The sequence below is a fragment of the Sminthopsis crassicaudata genome, chromosome 3 (assembly GCF_048593235.1).
Source record: "Sminthopsis crassicaudata isolate SCR6 chromosome 3, ASM4859323v1, whole genome shotgun sequence".
Lineage (NCBI taxonomy): Eukaryota > Metazoa > Chordata > Mammalia > Dasyuromorphia > Dasyuridae > Sminthopsis > Sminthopsis crassicaudata.
The window spans coordinates 488,215,991-488,231,587 of NC_133619.1; the positions used below are offsets into that span (position 1 = coordinate 488,215,991).

General features: G+C 34.7%; 1 protein-coding gene across 9 annotated transcripts in view; it reads right to left on the reverse strand.

Moving 5' to 3' along the window:
* The window catches only part of PARP4 (poly(ADP-ribose) polymerase family member 4), a 123,104-nt gene that overhangs the window by 38,999 nt on the left and 68,508 nt on the right, over positions 1-15,597 (reverse strand). For all 9 annotated transcript variants that reach the window (XM_074303726.1, XM_074303723.1, XM_074303721.1 and 6 more), the window contains 5 exons: positions 13,828-13,895; positions 12,635-12,822; positions 11,811-11,910; positions 3,954-4,124; positions 3,493-3,573 (listed from right to left, as the gene is read on the reverse strand). In XM_074303726.1, coding sequence (XP_074159827.1) covers positions 3,493-3,573; positions 3,954-4,124; positions 11,811-11,910; positions 12,635-12,822; positions 13,828-13,895 — 608 coding nt within the window. The remainder of the gene's footprint in view (positions 1-3,492; positions 3,574-3,953; positions 4,125-11,810; positions 11,911-12,634; positions 12,823-13,827; positions 13,896-15,597) is intronic.

The following is a 15,597-nucleotide window of genomic DNA, read 5'->3' on the forward strand; positions in this document are numbered from 1 at the left end:
CAAAATACAGAAGGGCCACAATAAGGATTACTTAGGATCTAGCAGCACCCCCTTTAAGGGTTCAAAGGGCTTGGAATCTGATGTTCCGAAAAGCTAAGGAACTTGGTATGTAGCCAAGAATAACTTACCCAGCCAAAATAAGCATTTTCTTCCAGGGAAAAAGATGGACATTCAATGAAATAAGTGAAAAACTACCCATGCATATGTTTTATATATAAAAAGCTATAATAAAAATAAAATTAAAAAAAAAGAAAAAATTATAATTGTTTACAATATAATTTTATTGTAGGAGTGGTATGTCCTTTTAATTTCTCCTTTATTCACTATTTCCCTTGAGATTCTTTTGTTCTTCTGTATGAATTTTGTTTACTTTGTGCTGTTCTATAAAGTAACCTCTTGATAGTTTGATTGTTGTAGTGTGAAACCTGTAAGTTAATTTATGTAAATAATGCCACTTTTATTATAATAATGGAACACAAACATGAGTTCATGAATTATGAATATCATTCCAGTTACTTGCTTTCCTTTAATTTTGACATGAAGATTCTTTTGTATTTCTATTAATATAGGTTGAGTGTGTCTCAATAAATTTACTTCCAGAGATCTTGTAGTTTTTATTATTTTGAATGGTATTTCTCTTTTTATCATTAGATGATTTTTATTTGTGTATTATTGAAGTGCTTATGGTATTCATGGACTTTTTTTTTTATCCTGCCATTTAGTGAAGCTATTAATTATCTCAATTAGTTTCTTCATTGATTCTCTAGGGTTTTCTAAGAAACTCATTATGCTATCTGTAAACAGAGATATTTTTGTTTCCAATTAACATACATTTAAGCCTTTGATTTCCTTATTTTGCCATTGCTTTTGCAAAGGTGAAGAACTATATCAAGTAATGAAAGGGAGACAAGCTATTCTTGAAAAAGTTTTCTGTATTCCTCCAATGCAAATTATGCTAATATTTGGCTTTAGAAATATAATTTTTACTATATTAAATAAAAATCAAAATTTTGTGTGTAATATATGTATATATTACTTATTGACTCATGGATTCATTAACTTCTATTTGGTCCATTATAATTTTCAGAGAGTCTGTGGCTTCAGCAAAGTTTTGTATTTCTTGTGTCAAGTCATTACTTCCTTTTTCAATTCCTTCTTCCATACCTCTCATTTCTTTCCCATTTTTTTCTCTAGTGTTCTTATTTAATTTTTATCATCTCTTGCAGGAATACAATATGAATTTTACCCATACTGAAGTGGAAAAGCACCCCAAATGGGATCATGAGAAACATAATCTTGAATCTTTGTAGTTAGAAGTTTATTACTAGTTCTTCACTCCCTAATGCAGATAGTATTTTTAACAACCCAGATGTACTGTCCTGAGACACCTGAGACCTTCACAACCTGATAAGCTTGCTGCTGCCTGAGAGTAACTCCCTTAGAGTGATAATTTTTTTTGCCTCCTGTTTAGAATAGAAATTCCTTTATTATGACAAATGTATCAAGACACATTTTGATGCCTGTCTCTTCTTTCTATAAATATATGGTCGTGAGGCCACTCATGACTGACCCCTCCAGTCTTGGTGTGGGGAATCAGTCCTGGACAGTAATAAATGCTCTTAAAACTTCATTATTTTGGCTGCCCTGTTTTTCTCTCGCCTGGGCACTTCAATGCCAAATTTCTTTTTGAGACATTGCTTATAAATATTTTAGAGGAATTCTCTTTTTCTGAGTTTGTATGTTGAGTATTATAAACAGAAGAGTGTTCAGCTAGCTTTATGGTGGGATTAATCAATTTTTATGGTGGGATTTTTTTTTTATTTGCTCAATTTTTCTATACTACTTCCTGACTAAAGACTATATTAGGTGAGACTCTGTGCCCTTTTAGAGAGAATGTCTGGGCTGATCTTGCTGTTGGTTTTTTGAGGTACTGAGTTATTCTAGGATAGTTCATTTGAGTAAACCTAACTGTGGTTTTGCCCCAGTTAGAATTCTAGTATTCTGGATTCTGCCACCATCAACCAGCTGAAAACTTTTCTGGTCCATAGTGAAAGAAGGAAACACTTTTCTTTGTTCTTGGATTCTTGCTATGATTAATCAATCGCAAGCTTAAGTCTGGACTAGAAATCAGAACTGAGACCTTGTTCTCTTCTCTTCCTGGGTCAAAACCACAGAGCTGCAGCTTGATTCTGAATTTTGTTTCTTGTTTGGTATATAGCAAACTATTTTATCCAAGAATGCCATTCTTAGGCATGAATTTCTTCTTAGCCCTGAATCTATGACCTAGAACTAGAAAATGAGCAACAAAATTGTACCCTTCACAAGACTGGAACTCTTTTTGTTGTATTTAGAATTTCTTATTGCTATATTGCATAGATTCTCAGTGGTGGAATTCTCTGTGTGGCTCTTCCTGGCTAGACCCCCCCCCATCACCAGTGTCTACAGACCTCTTTATTTCCCTATGCTGATCTAGGTTGGAAAAAAATGAGTTATTTTTTCCTGGATTTTTTAATCACAGTTCAGTCTGGAACTTGTTTGGGAATGCTGTATGGGGGTGGGGGTGAGGGGAGGTCAGCTATTTTGCTTCCTGATATTCTACCTCCTCTAGTATCTGCTTTCAATAAAGTTTCAGCTTTTGCTCCCTTTTAATACCATGGCAATTAAAAAAAAAAGCATAGTTGCATAAATGAGGTTTTACTTATCAAAAATAAATAATTCCTATATTACATAGATCATTCATAAATATATAGAAAGCTGCCTAAAACATTTATGAAGCAAATATGATATTAATTTTACAACCAGTTAAAGATAACACTAAAAAAAGAAAATAAGGATAAATTTCTCTATTGAATAAATGAAATATTAGTATTATACAGCAACATATTAAGAAAATTATTTATTATGATCAAGTAGGTTATATCAAGCAAGTTATCTAATGTCTCTGTGCTTCAGTTGGATAATGATAATAACATTACTTACACTTTAGAGGGTTTTTGTGAACCAAGGACTTTATAAACCTTGAAATGTAATTTAAAGGTGGATCTTTCTTATATTATATGAATAAAATTTAATTTTATTTAATTGAGAAAGATTGTAAACTAATGATGAAGTTAAGATAGACATGAATTTTACCTAAATAGGTGAATAAAATGTAGGTTTCTCAATATGCTGTTAAAACTAAATGTTTATAGGTTTAGAAAAATGAGCTCATCTGTCCAGATAATTACTTCCCTGAGTTACTTAGATTTTTATATGAAACTGAAATTAAAATATTAAATAAATAGTGTATATAAAATAACTATATTTTTGTTAAAATACAAAATTATGGGGGCAGCTAGATGGTGCAGTGGCCCTGAGTACAAATCCAGCCTCAGGCAATTACTATTCACTAGCTGTTTGACCTTGAGCAAGTTATTTAACCCTAATAGTCTCACAAAAAATTATGAAAATTGATTACTATCACAGGCATATATGTGAAATTATGAATCTTACAGTTCCAGTTGTTTTTTGTAGTTCAGTAGTTGATACCATTGTCTGAAATTCCATCTCTTGAATTAAAGCATTTAGGATGGCCTGAAGGACATTAAAATAAAAGAGAAAGCTAATTATTTTTTAGAATTCCATATTCCCAACCCCTTAGTTACTGATAATTTTAGCAGTGATAATACTAATGATTAACAATTAACAACCTGCCAAGTGAAGAAAGAAGTCTGATTATTTTATTCTATCATGTGACCAGATCACTGAGTTTTTTTTCTTCTTATCTTCCTTACTTCTTATTTAAGATGCAGGGTCAAGATGACAGACCTACATTCAAATTCACTTAAAACATTTAATAGCTATATGAACCTGGATTTTCCCTAGCTCCTTAGGGGAGAGTTTCAAAACAAGCCACATATTAATTGGTTAAATATTCAAACATATAACCTGTGCTTCTTTGGACAACTTCATACCTGTGTACAATGAGGAATGAATCCATACACAAGCAGCCTATCATTATTGAATAAGGCCTGGATTTGTGTGGGAGCCTGCATAGGCTCTGGTGAATTTAAATTCAGTTGTTGCCATTTAACAGACACAGAACTGCATCCTGGAGAAAATATTCTTGTCATCTGGTCTTCAATCTATTTAAAAAGGAAAAAAATAGATTAGATCTTGATTTTACTTCACAAAAAACTTTCATGATAAATTTAATATGTTTATACTTTTTCCTTCTTGTTCTATACAGAAGGAAAACTTTGGGGTAAATTTGACAAATGCCCCCTTAAAATGAGTCTAGTATCACTGTTACTCACTTTACATATGCAAAAGTAACTCCAATGCTTCTAGTGGGCATTAATTTCTCTAGTGGGCCTTTAGTAGGCAATTTTCACAATATCTTTTAATCAATATTCATTCTAATAATACAAGTATTATATAACTTCAGATTGTTTGTATGTTGAACATTGTGAACCAACATTTTCCAGCTGTTTTTATGGTAAAATTAATTGATTTTTATGATGGGCTTTTTTTTTTTTTTAAATTTGCTCAATTTTTCCATCCTTTTTCCTGACTGTAACCTTTATGTTAGGTGAGGCTGTGTGCTCTTCTAGAGAGAATGTCTGTAAGTTACTTAGTATTTCTGTACATATATAAGATTTAGGGATAGAAAGGATGTGAGAGGTCATTTCTACATCAATCCCTTCATTCTACTAAGTGGGAAATTGAGGTTGAAAAAGTGACATGCCCAAGGTTATATAAGCAAAAGGAATATAATTTGAACCCAGACCCTGTGACACCCAAACAGGTTATCTTTCCATGGTATCACCATTTAGGCCAAATGATTACTAAGGTCCTTTCTATACCTAAACTTCTGTGATGTTAAAGCAGGTGATTCAGGGAATTCACCTAAAGACTATTCTGTCCCCTATCAGATTTCGATTTCATTCTTTCTCCTACAGAGAAGAAAAGAGAATTTGGTTAACCTTTATTTTTCTGGATAGTAATACTGTCTAGTCTCTATTTTATTTAATTCTTTTCTTAAGTCTATCCTGTTTTAAACACAAAAAAAGGACATCTCATTTTTTAAAACATAAAAAAAATTGAAATTGAAATTTATTTTTATATTTGATTAAAAGAGCCCAAACTTCCAAAATTAGAAAAGTGATCCTAATCATAATCATAAGTTACATTTACATAGTGCTTTGAAACTGATAAAGTGCTACTCTAACAAAATCCTTTAAATATGATGATCCCCATTTTACAGATGAGGAAACAGCAGTTCAATGAGAGTTGTCAGATTTGGAATTCAGTCCCAGGATTTCTGATCACAGGATCATAGTTACAGTAAGAAGGGCCTTCAGAAGCCATCTAATTCTTTTTCCTCCATGTGGAAATTAAGAGTGATGTAAAGCTGAAAGAGACCTTTAGCCCCTTCAATTTTTAGCTGAGGAAATTGAGGTTCAGGGAAGTTTAATTAACTTGTTCACCCTGCCAGTCTCAAAAGTAGAAGCCTCCAAGTCAGGTCTCTTTCCATTGTATCACCATGCTTCCCTTCCTTATTCCTAGGCAAGGCCCCTTTCTCTTTCACTAGAGTGTGGAATGTCCACTGAGGCAACCACAGGCAGTGATGAGCTGAAAAGCTAGGTACAACAACCTCCCACTGCTTGAGTTCTTTAAAGTTGATAATTTTGTGTGGCCCATAAGTTATGTTATAAATATCCAAATAGCCCTTGGCAGAAAAAAAATGTTCCCTCCTCTGCCTTATACCAATCATAATGGATTCCACAGTCCTTTCTTGTGGTTCAGCAAAGTATAATTACTGAGTAATAAAAAATTGTTTTTTTTTTTTTCCCCAAGGAACTCTTATATTTTATTATAAACTTACTGTTTGCTAGATATTAAACCAAAAGGTTGAGGTGTGAAGAGAAAAACAAATACAAAACAAGAACAAGAATGTTAAGAAAAACAAGAACTTTGCTTTCAAAGAACATACATTCTTTTTTTTTTAATACCTTTTTATTTACAAGATATATGCATGAGTAATTTTTCAGCATTGACAATTGCCAAACTTTTTGTTCCAATTTTTCCCCTCCCTTCCTCCTAACCCTTCCCCCAGATGGCAGGTTGACCAAAACATATTAAATATGTTAAAGTATAAGTTAAATACAATATTTGTATACATGTCCAAACAGTTATTTTGTTGTACAAAAAGAATCGGACTTTGAAATAGTGTACAATTAACCTGTGAAGGAAATCCAAAATGCAAGTGGACAAAAATAGAAGGATTGGGAATTCTATGTAGTGGTTTATAATCATCTCCCAGAGTTCTTTCACTGGTTGTAGCTGGTTCAGTTCATTACTGCTCTATTGAAACTGATTTGGTTCATCTCATTGTTGAAAATGGCCACATCTATCAGAATTGATCATCATATAGTATTGTTGTTGAAGTATATAATGATCTCCTGGTTCTGCTCATTTCACTCAGCATCAGTTCATGTAAGTCTCTCCAGTACTTTCTGAAATCATCCTGTTGGTCATTTCTTACAGAGAATAATAATATTCCATAATATTCATATACCATAATTTATTCATCCATTCTCCAATTGATGGGCATCCACTCGGTTTCCAGTTTCTGGCCACTACAAAGAGGGCTGCCACAAACATTCTTGCACATACAGGTCCCTTTCCTTTCTTCAAGATCTCTTTGAGATACAAGCCCAGTAGTAGCACTGCTGAATCAAAGGGTATGCACAGTTTGATAACTTTTTGAGCGTAATTCCAAATTGCTCTCCAGAATGGCTGGATGTATTCACAGTTCCACCAACAGGGAACAATGTATCAGTGTCCCAGTTTTCCCACATCCCCTCCAACATTCTGTATTATCTTTCCCTGCCATTCTAGCCAATCTGGCAGGTGGGTTGTGGTATCTCAGAGTTGTCTTAATTTGCATTTCTCTGATTAATAATGACTTTTCATATGGATAGAAATAATTTCAATGTCTTCATCTTTGAATTGTCTAGAACATACATTCTTGAATAAATAAAATGTGTCTCTTGTCTGATTATTTTATTCTGTCATGTGACCAGATCACTGAGTTCTCTTTTCTTCTTATCTTCTTTACTTCTTCTTTAAGATGCAGAGTCAACTGTAAGAAATGACCAGCAAGATGAATACAGAGAGGTTTAGAGAGACTTACATGACTTGATGCTGAGTGAAATGAGCAGAACCAGAAGATCACTTCAGCACAATACTATATGAAGATATATTCTGATGGAAGTGGATATCTTCAACATAAAGAAGATCCAACTCAGTTCCAGTTGATCAATGATGGGCAGAAACAACTACATCCAGAGAAGGAACACTGGGAATTGAATGTAAACTGTTAGCACCCAGGTTATTTATACCTTCGGAATCCAATTCTTAACATGCAACAATAAAATTGGATTTACAAGCATATATTATAACCTAGATACACAGGTTATATTGTTAGGTTATACTGTAACACATGTAATATATATGGGATTGCCTGTCATCTAGGAGAGAGAGTAGAGGGAGGGAGGGGAAAATTTGGAAAAAATGAATACAAGGGATAATGTTATTAAAAAAAAATTACTCATGTATATGTACTGTCAAAAATTTTAAAAATAATTTTATAATTATAAAATTGATAAAAAAAATAAGATGCAGAGTCAAGAAGACCTACATTCAAATTCACTTAAAAACATTTAATAGCTGTATGAACCTGGACTTTGTAGCCTCCGTTTCCTTATTTGTAAAAAAGATGACATTTGGCTTGACGCCATAATTTTTTTTTTTTTATAAAGGCATATGAGAAGAGTAGAACAATTTTCTTTTGGGCCTGATTCCCTTTAGGAATAATATAAATAATATTTCTTAAGTATGCTAATTTTGGAAATTCATGCTTACAATACACATAACATACAATGTATAATTTTTTTATTATGACTTTTTATTGACAGAACATATGCATGGGTAATTTTTCAACATTGACCCTTGCAAACACTTCTGTTCCAGCTTTTCCCTTCCTTCCTGTAAAGTTCTTGAATTGTGAGGGTCCAGTCGTCTGCTCAATTATAATCCTTCTCTGGGAGGAGATCTGTAAAATCTTTTCCCCTGTGCGCAGGTTTCTTGGGAGCTCTGAATCTCCTCCAGCTCTTGTCCTTCCCCAAATCAGACTGGTCTCCTTTCAGCCTGTCTGGCGTCACAACTCTATATCAAAGTAGATCCTCTCAGACCCAATGCTGCCCTTCTTTTATCCTCCCAGAGAATAGGCATGTGAGAACTCAATGGGGCATGGGGAAATACTTCCACCAATGAACTTGCTCCTCTTAGAATTCCTAAGGTGTAAACTCCCTTTAAAGGCCTGAACCAAAGGTCTGAGCCAGAGAGCTGTCAAGTCAACCTGAGTTCTCACCTTGTTACTGTCCAGACAACCTGAGTTCTCACCTTGTCACTGTCCAGACAACCTGAGTTCTCACCTTGTAATCCTAACACCTTCCCTCTATCCCTTCCCCTAGATGGCAGGCAGTCTCATACATGTTAAACATGTAAAACTGATTTTTTAACAAACCTGGGCCAATTATTATAACAATAACAAATGACACTGATATACTACTTTAAGGTTTCCCTGTAAGTTTGCATGCAAGTTAGCATCAAGTCCATTAGTATTCTCTTTATACACATGAGAACAACTGGAGCTCAGAGGTAAGATGGCTTGTCCAAGGTCACATGGTTAGTGTCTCAGGTTGGATGCAAGTTTTAGTCTTCCTAACTCCATACACAGTATTCTGTTCACTACATTAACATGGTGTCAGGATCTATACATTCAAATGGATGCTGTTTTGCAAAGCTTCTTCTTTGGGAAACTGCATGTATTACAACAATGCTGACATAACTTGGGACTCATTGGAATTTACTCTGGAACAGCCTCAGTGCCAGTTTATAAGCCATGAAAATTATAATCGTTCTCTGAGAGCAGGTTTCTTGGGGAGCTTTTAGAGGCAGCCTTCGTTTCAGTTCAGTTCAATAATCTCAAATGCAGCCAGGAGTTAAAGTCCAAATCCTTTACTGTCTCTTCCAAAATCTTATCTCCTTCACTTGGGGCTCAGCTAGTTTTCTGGAGGCCTTCCTCTCTCTTTGGTTCCCGAGGGCTCTTGCTGCTAGTCCTTTGTCTCTGCAACTTCAAGCTCTCGTCTTCCCAATGTCTCCAGCCAGCACAAAGGTGGAAGTGGGAATGAATCTAACTCCGCCTTTGAGAGTGGGCTTGTGGGAGCTCCTTGCTTATATGCTGTACACTGAGCATACACCAATCATCACTAGGAAACCATTATTTATTGTAGGATTAAATCAATGCTAAATTAGATTTAACCATTGTCTCCTAATTCCACTCAGTACCTTGTTTCAAGTTCTGGCCCATGACATCTCCTTGTAGGGTCAGATCAATCATACTGAACCATTAGATAATTATATCCATTCCAGTGACTTAGCACCTTGTAAGAATCCTAACAATTTGTCACTCCAAAGAGAACTAACCACCTGCTTTTCAAAATTGGCTTTGGATGGCTTTTATTTTAAAATTATGTCTCTGTCATGTTAGAAACCTTAGTGTTAGCTTTCCATTCTCACTCCTTCAACTCTCATAGCCAATCAGTGATGGATTCTTATTAGTTCCATCTTTGAAAGTTCTCAAATCCATTCTTTTTTCTCTATTTCCACAACTGTCACCCTAGTTCAGATTTCCATTACCAATCTTCTAGATTTCACAAGGCTTCCTACTAAGACTTACCATTTCTACTTTCTTTCTCTGATAATCCATCTGTCACATACTGCCAGTTATTTTCTTGTATATAGATCTGATCATTTTATACAATGTGCAAGAATTAAAGAGTTTTTCTTTTGCTTATCATTCAGAGTCTCTACATGTGGTACTTTCTTAGCCTTTCAGCCTTATATAATAATACTCTTTCATGTACTCTATGTCCCAGTCATACCAATCTATTTGCTGACCTCCAAACCTACCCCATATTTGCCCATTTCTCTACTCTGTGCTGTGGCTTACATTGTTCCCTAGTCTCACCAAGACTGAGAATGTCTACCTGTTCTTTAAAGTCCAATTCAAAAGTCACTTTCTCTAGAAAGCCTTCCCTGATTTGTTAGCAACCAGCTATCCTTCACCTTCAGATCTGCATAACACTTTGTACTCTCATTAACTTAAGAAATTCTTCTGTCTTATTGTTACTTTTTTACATGGTATAGACTCCTCTCCCATTAAAATTCTCTTCTGATAATCAGCCATGATGTAGAGATAACTCTGGACTCTTGAAAATTGGGCATGCTAAACTATACTAACCTTCCTATTGAGCTGGAAATGCCTGGACTCAATAACATCAATCATTAAGCCCTTCCAAATATGCCAGGATCTCTGCTGGATACTAGTGATACAAAAAATAAAATTGAGATAATCCCTGCCCTCAAGAAGTTTATATTTTACCAAAGGATATAAGTAAAGACAGAATTAAAACAAAATAAATACAAAATAATTAGAAGAGTATTAACCACTTGGAGAATCAGGAAAAACCTGCTGAAGAATGTGGAACTTGAACTGAGCACTGAAGAGAGCTAGAGGCTCAAAGAGGTGATAGTAAAGAGGGAGAATATTCTAGACATTTGCAAAGTTCTGGGGCAGCAAGGGTAATGGAATGTTATGAAAGAGGTATAGTAAGTGCATCAGTGGAGCTTGAGTGTGTAGGGCCAGGAAGGGAGTGATGGGGAATCAATCTACCTATATGTGCCAGTGTGAGAAAAAAAAAAGCCAAATCGTGGAGTGGGGATTTTTATTTGTTCTCGTGGTAGTGGTAGAGAACCACTGAAGATTCTTAAACAGAAGAATGATAGTTAGATCTGTGCTTTAGACATATTAATTTGATGGCTTTATGGAAGATGAATTAGAAAAAGAAGAGACTAGAGGAAGGGAGAAAAATTAGAAACCTCTTGAAATGGTCCTGAATGAGAGGAACTCTGAAATGAACAGAGAGAAGGGAACAAATGTGAGAGATACTGAGAAGGCAAATAAGAATGAGGAGTAAAGGGTCACTTCCAGGTTGCAAACCTGGATAGCTAGAAGAATTCTGGTGAATTTGACAGAGGAAAGGAAATTGGAAGGAAGGATAGATTTAGAGAATATATGAAGTTTGAGAAGTCCAGTCAGTGTTGGATATTTATTTAATAAGGACCAATACAGTTAAATATAGAGATGTTCATCAATGGAAGGTAAGCAAACAACTTATTTTTTGGACATTTTTTTTTTGGCAACTTGGAATGACTATCTACCAAACAGATGAGGAGATGTGATTAGTGTCAGTGGAAAGAATTCTTACACCAAAGAAGTTAGGGATCTATAAAGGACTGAAGTTATAACTCCTTCCTCTCTATTAGACTATAAGACCTATGAGGCTAAAAACCAGAGCTTATCTAAACTTTATTATCTTCTCCAGATCTTAGCACAATATAGATATATAAACACATATAGAATAGTTAATTAATATATATTTGTGGAACTAAATGGAATTTTTAGAAAAATGTCAAAGTTAAGAGTGACAGACTTGACACGAATGACATTTATGGATATTTTGTAAGCATTTGTGGAATAAAATTATTAAAGGACTAAAATTCTATTATTACTTAGATATTAGAACCCAGAGATCTATTTCACTGACTATTGTACAAGACTTCAAAACATATATAATTGTAATATTTCATAATCCCATAAGCATACTTGAAAAAAAGAATGAAAAAGTGAAGAAACTTACCTGTTTCTTCCAACTATATTTAGATTTTGTATTAAAGTATTCAAATGCTCCAGCACCATACTGGGACAAAGCCCTTAGGATATGACGATTTGCTGCAGACCTGGTCAAATTTTGAAGATACAGTTTCAAAGATCATGAAAATAAGTTCAAAAGTCTTTATGGAGTAAAATGTCAACAAAAAGTATGTGGTACCGTATCAACAAATGGTGCCATGCCCCCTGAGTGGTTTGGGGATTTATAATTCAAAAGAAATAAAATAAAATATTAGGTAGAACATATGTAATTCAAATTCCTCAGACTAATGGATGGGCTGATCTTTTTCAACAAAGGAATTGAAAAATAGTGATAACAGATGGTCTTTTAGATTATACTTCTCTTTAAATAAGGACTAGTCTCTTTTCAACTAGATGTAGAAGTGGGAATGAAATGATAATTGCCACTTATACCTACTCTCAAATAAGGCCTATGCTGAACCCAAATACCAAGGAAAAACAAACATCTTCTCCATCCCTCAGTTGCTACAACTTTACTCTTTCCTAATCTTCTCTAGCCTATCTGACTTCTTCTTAGTCTCCTTTGCTGATCTGCCATCTATTCTATGCTTTCTATTCAAAGAACTATCTCTGAGGCTCTTCTTTCTATAGTCTTTCCCTCAGCGTATCTCCTCAGCTCTTACTGGTTCTTTTACGTTTTGGAAGTTACTTGTGTAACCCCATCTATTCTGTTTTAATTCCCTAATTTTAGTCCTGTATCACCAATAGCCAGTTGGCCACACTCCCTCGCCCTCCATTTTCCATTTACATAATGATTTTTCTAGCACTTACCCAAAGCCACATGTAAATAAGCGGGTGTGTCTAACATTTCTTTTTACAATCTGCAAGGTCAGGCTCTCATTCTGAATATGCCCATCAGATAGAAGAAGTATGCTGCGCATCCCTTGAGAAGGGTAGAGTAAGTTTAAAAAACGCAGGGTTTTCCAGAAGTCAGTATTTCCCATGGTAGGTGTAGCAGACTAGAAAAAAATTAAAAGTAGGTTTTATAAACACTGTAAATTTGCTATTCAATATTTCTTTTTTGGAGCATGCTTCCTTTTTTAGAGAAGGGATCCCTAATTTTTTCATTAAAGACTTTTAAAAAAATGACATATTTGCTACTTTGCCTGGGAAGAAGAGCTAAACTAATATCATTCCATTTCTGCATTATGAACTTAGAAAAAGCTGATTCTCACATTTCCTTTTAGACAACTAGAATATATATATTTTCTTTGTGCCTAAATTAAGTGAAAATGTATTCATTTGTTGTTTCTTTTTAATAGGTCATCATATACTTAACTTTAAATGTCCACAAAACCAATCAAACTTAGATTTGCTATTAATTAAACTTTTTAAATAAAGCATACCAATGTAAATTTACCTTTTCCCCAACTTATAAATTGTGCAATTAATAGTCTCTCCAGCTAGTACTTTTTAAAATATAAAATGAAAGAGCTGGTATCACATGCTATTTGTAATGGCTTTATGGTTATTCTCAATTAGTGGCTGTAATCTTATTTTAGAGTGAGAAAATAGGAAAAAGATATTTCCCTTGAATAAAAATCACATGTATTCTTTGTGTCTGATAGTCTCAAATTGCACATAATACTCCAAACTCTTTACAGACCAATTGTTCAAGCCCCTTGTTTAACTGGTTTACCTCTCCATCTATAATTGATCTCCAGCCTTAAATTGCCTCTCAACCAAAGATTACTAAAGTTTGCCTTCCTGCTTACCTACGTGTGATTGTAACATCTTTTTCTCCTTCCTATATCTTTATATAATGGTTACTGTTACATATCGGTTGCACTGCTTTTTTCCAGATAGAAAAAAGTATAAAAGCTACATAAGTAAATAGAATAGTAGCAGGCAATTAAGCAAAAACAGAGATATATGCCCAGGGCCTTACAGGCAGAAATCTTAGGAATAACATTGAAATTTCATATGCAAAGACTCGGGATATTAAGAAAGAGTGTTTTACTCACCATAATGAACTCTGTTAGTTCAGGATTGCTTGTGGAGTACTTAGGATATGAAAATAACTCTGTATAACCTGTATAATGAAATTTGTTTGAAACTTCTGTTAAATATTTATTCTAGTAACTTCTAGTTGCAGTACCATTATGTGGTTATATTTCTGTCATTTAAAAATACTTCACATATTTGTTTATGTACATTTATTTGGTTGGGCCTCACTTTTAGGAAACTGTATATATAAAAATCCTAATTTGTAATTGTAACAGGAGACTGACCTATAAGGGCCAATCCTGCACATATGTGCAGGGAATTTATAAATATTTGGTGAATCCATCTCTAGAAGTTCATGATGATGTGGAACAAAGATGTATAGCTCTTCACCAAGCATTGGCAAATGTTTAGTTTGTGATTGTTTCCTGTCCCCTGGTGAACAGGTGAAGAAGGATCTTTTGATTAGGAGTTGAACAGGAACTGAACTCATACAAAAGGCCCTAACACAAAAATTCATTTTTTTTCTTCCCATTGGCCTTGCGATACAAAGATGTCTCTGATCTCTGGAGAGCCAGTGGTAAGGGGTGAATGTATGAATATTAAAGCAAATCTATATCTGATATAGGGCTACTTCTCATTTATATTTTCTGAACATTTGTATAGGGCTTTTTGAGACTTTGAAGAACAAAGAACAAAGGTCTAGTGACAGGCTACCATATCAAAATTTGCTGGTATTTTGATGAGAGTACCACCATCCTGAGGAATAATCTGCTTGATTCAGCTCAGTGGCAAAGGGATGAGGGATCTAAAGTAGCTTGAAGTCTTGTCTTGCAGTAGCTGCCTCATTCTGTCTGTATGTCTAGACTCAGGAGCCACTACTGAGTCTGATGGGGATGCCTGAACAGCCACCAAGGGGCTTCACAATTCATCCCAGCAGAAGACTGGGCCCTCCAGTGAAGAAAAATATTACAGTTCAGCATGAGCAAACCCATGTGAGCTGCTAGTACCATGGAGACTCCCAGCCTTGTGAGGAGCTAGCCTGGCTGAGCAGCAGAGTCCCTCATCCACCATCAGTATTGTGCTTGCCCAACCACAATGCAGAGAGCACCCTTCAGAAAAAAAAAAAAGAAAGAAAGAAAGAAAGAAAGGATCTAGAAGCTCTGTAGCTTCATCTTTGTGAGGTTTCTTAGCTACATATGTTCCTTACACATGTCTCATTGTGATTGTATTTTAAATTCATGTCCACTGTTCTCCCCTTTTGTTTGGATGTATTTGTGGGAAAATGTGCCCCAGAGGTTGAAGGAAATGCCTTGTAATTACTTGTTAAACCAAGTAATTACAGACTAAATTACTAAAGAACAGAATTTGCTGGCTGCTTATTAAGCAAGAGTCCACTAGCAGAGGCACAGATGAGGCAATATTAAGAGGCTATCTGCCCACAGTGTTCCTTCTACTCTAAAGTACTAACAGCTAATCCTGTGGAATTCCAACCTGCCAGTACTTATGAGTTGAACAAGTGAGACTTGAGAGGCATTTAAAAAAAAAAAAAAAAAAAAAAAAAAAAAAGATAAATTAGAGAGTGATAAAAGGATTCACTCTTGGATTCCTTTTAATATATAATTTTGTCAACATATTTATACCACAAAATCACTCATTTAGAACTCAATCATTATATAAAACAAAGTTTGTCTTTAATCTCAAATAACCCTTTAAGTTTCTACAAAAAGTAAGAGTTCCATACTTTCCCTGTGAATTTCCCTAGTGTAATGTTCTGTTTCTCTAAATTG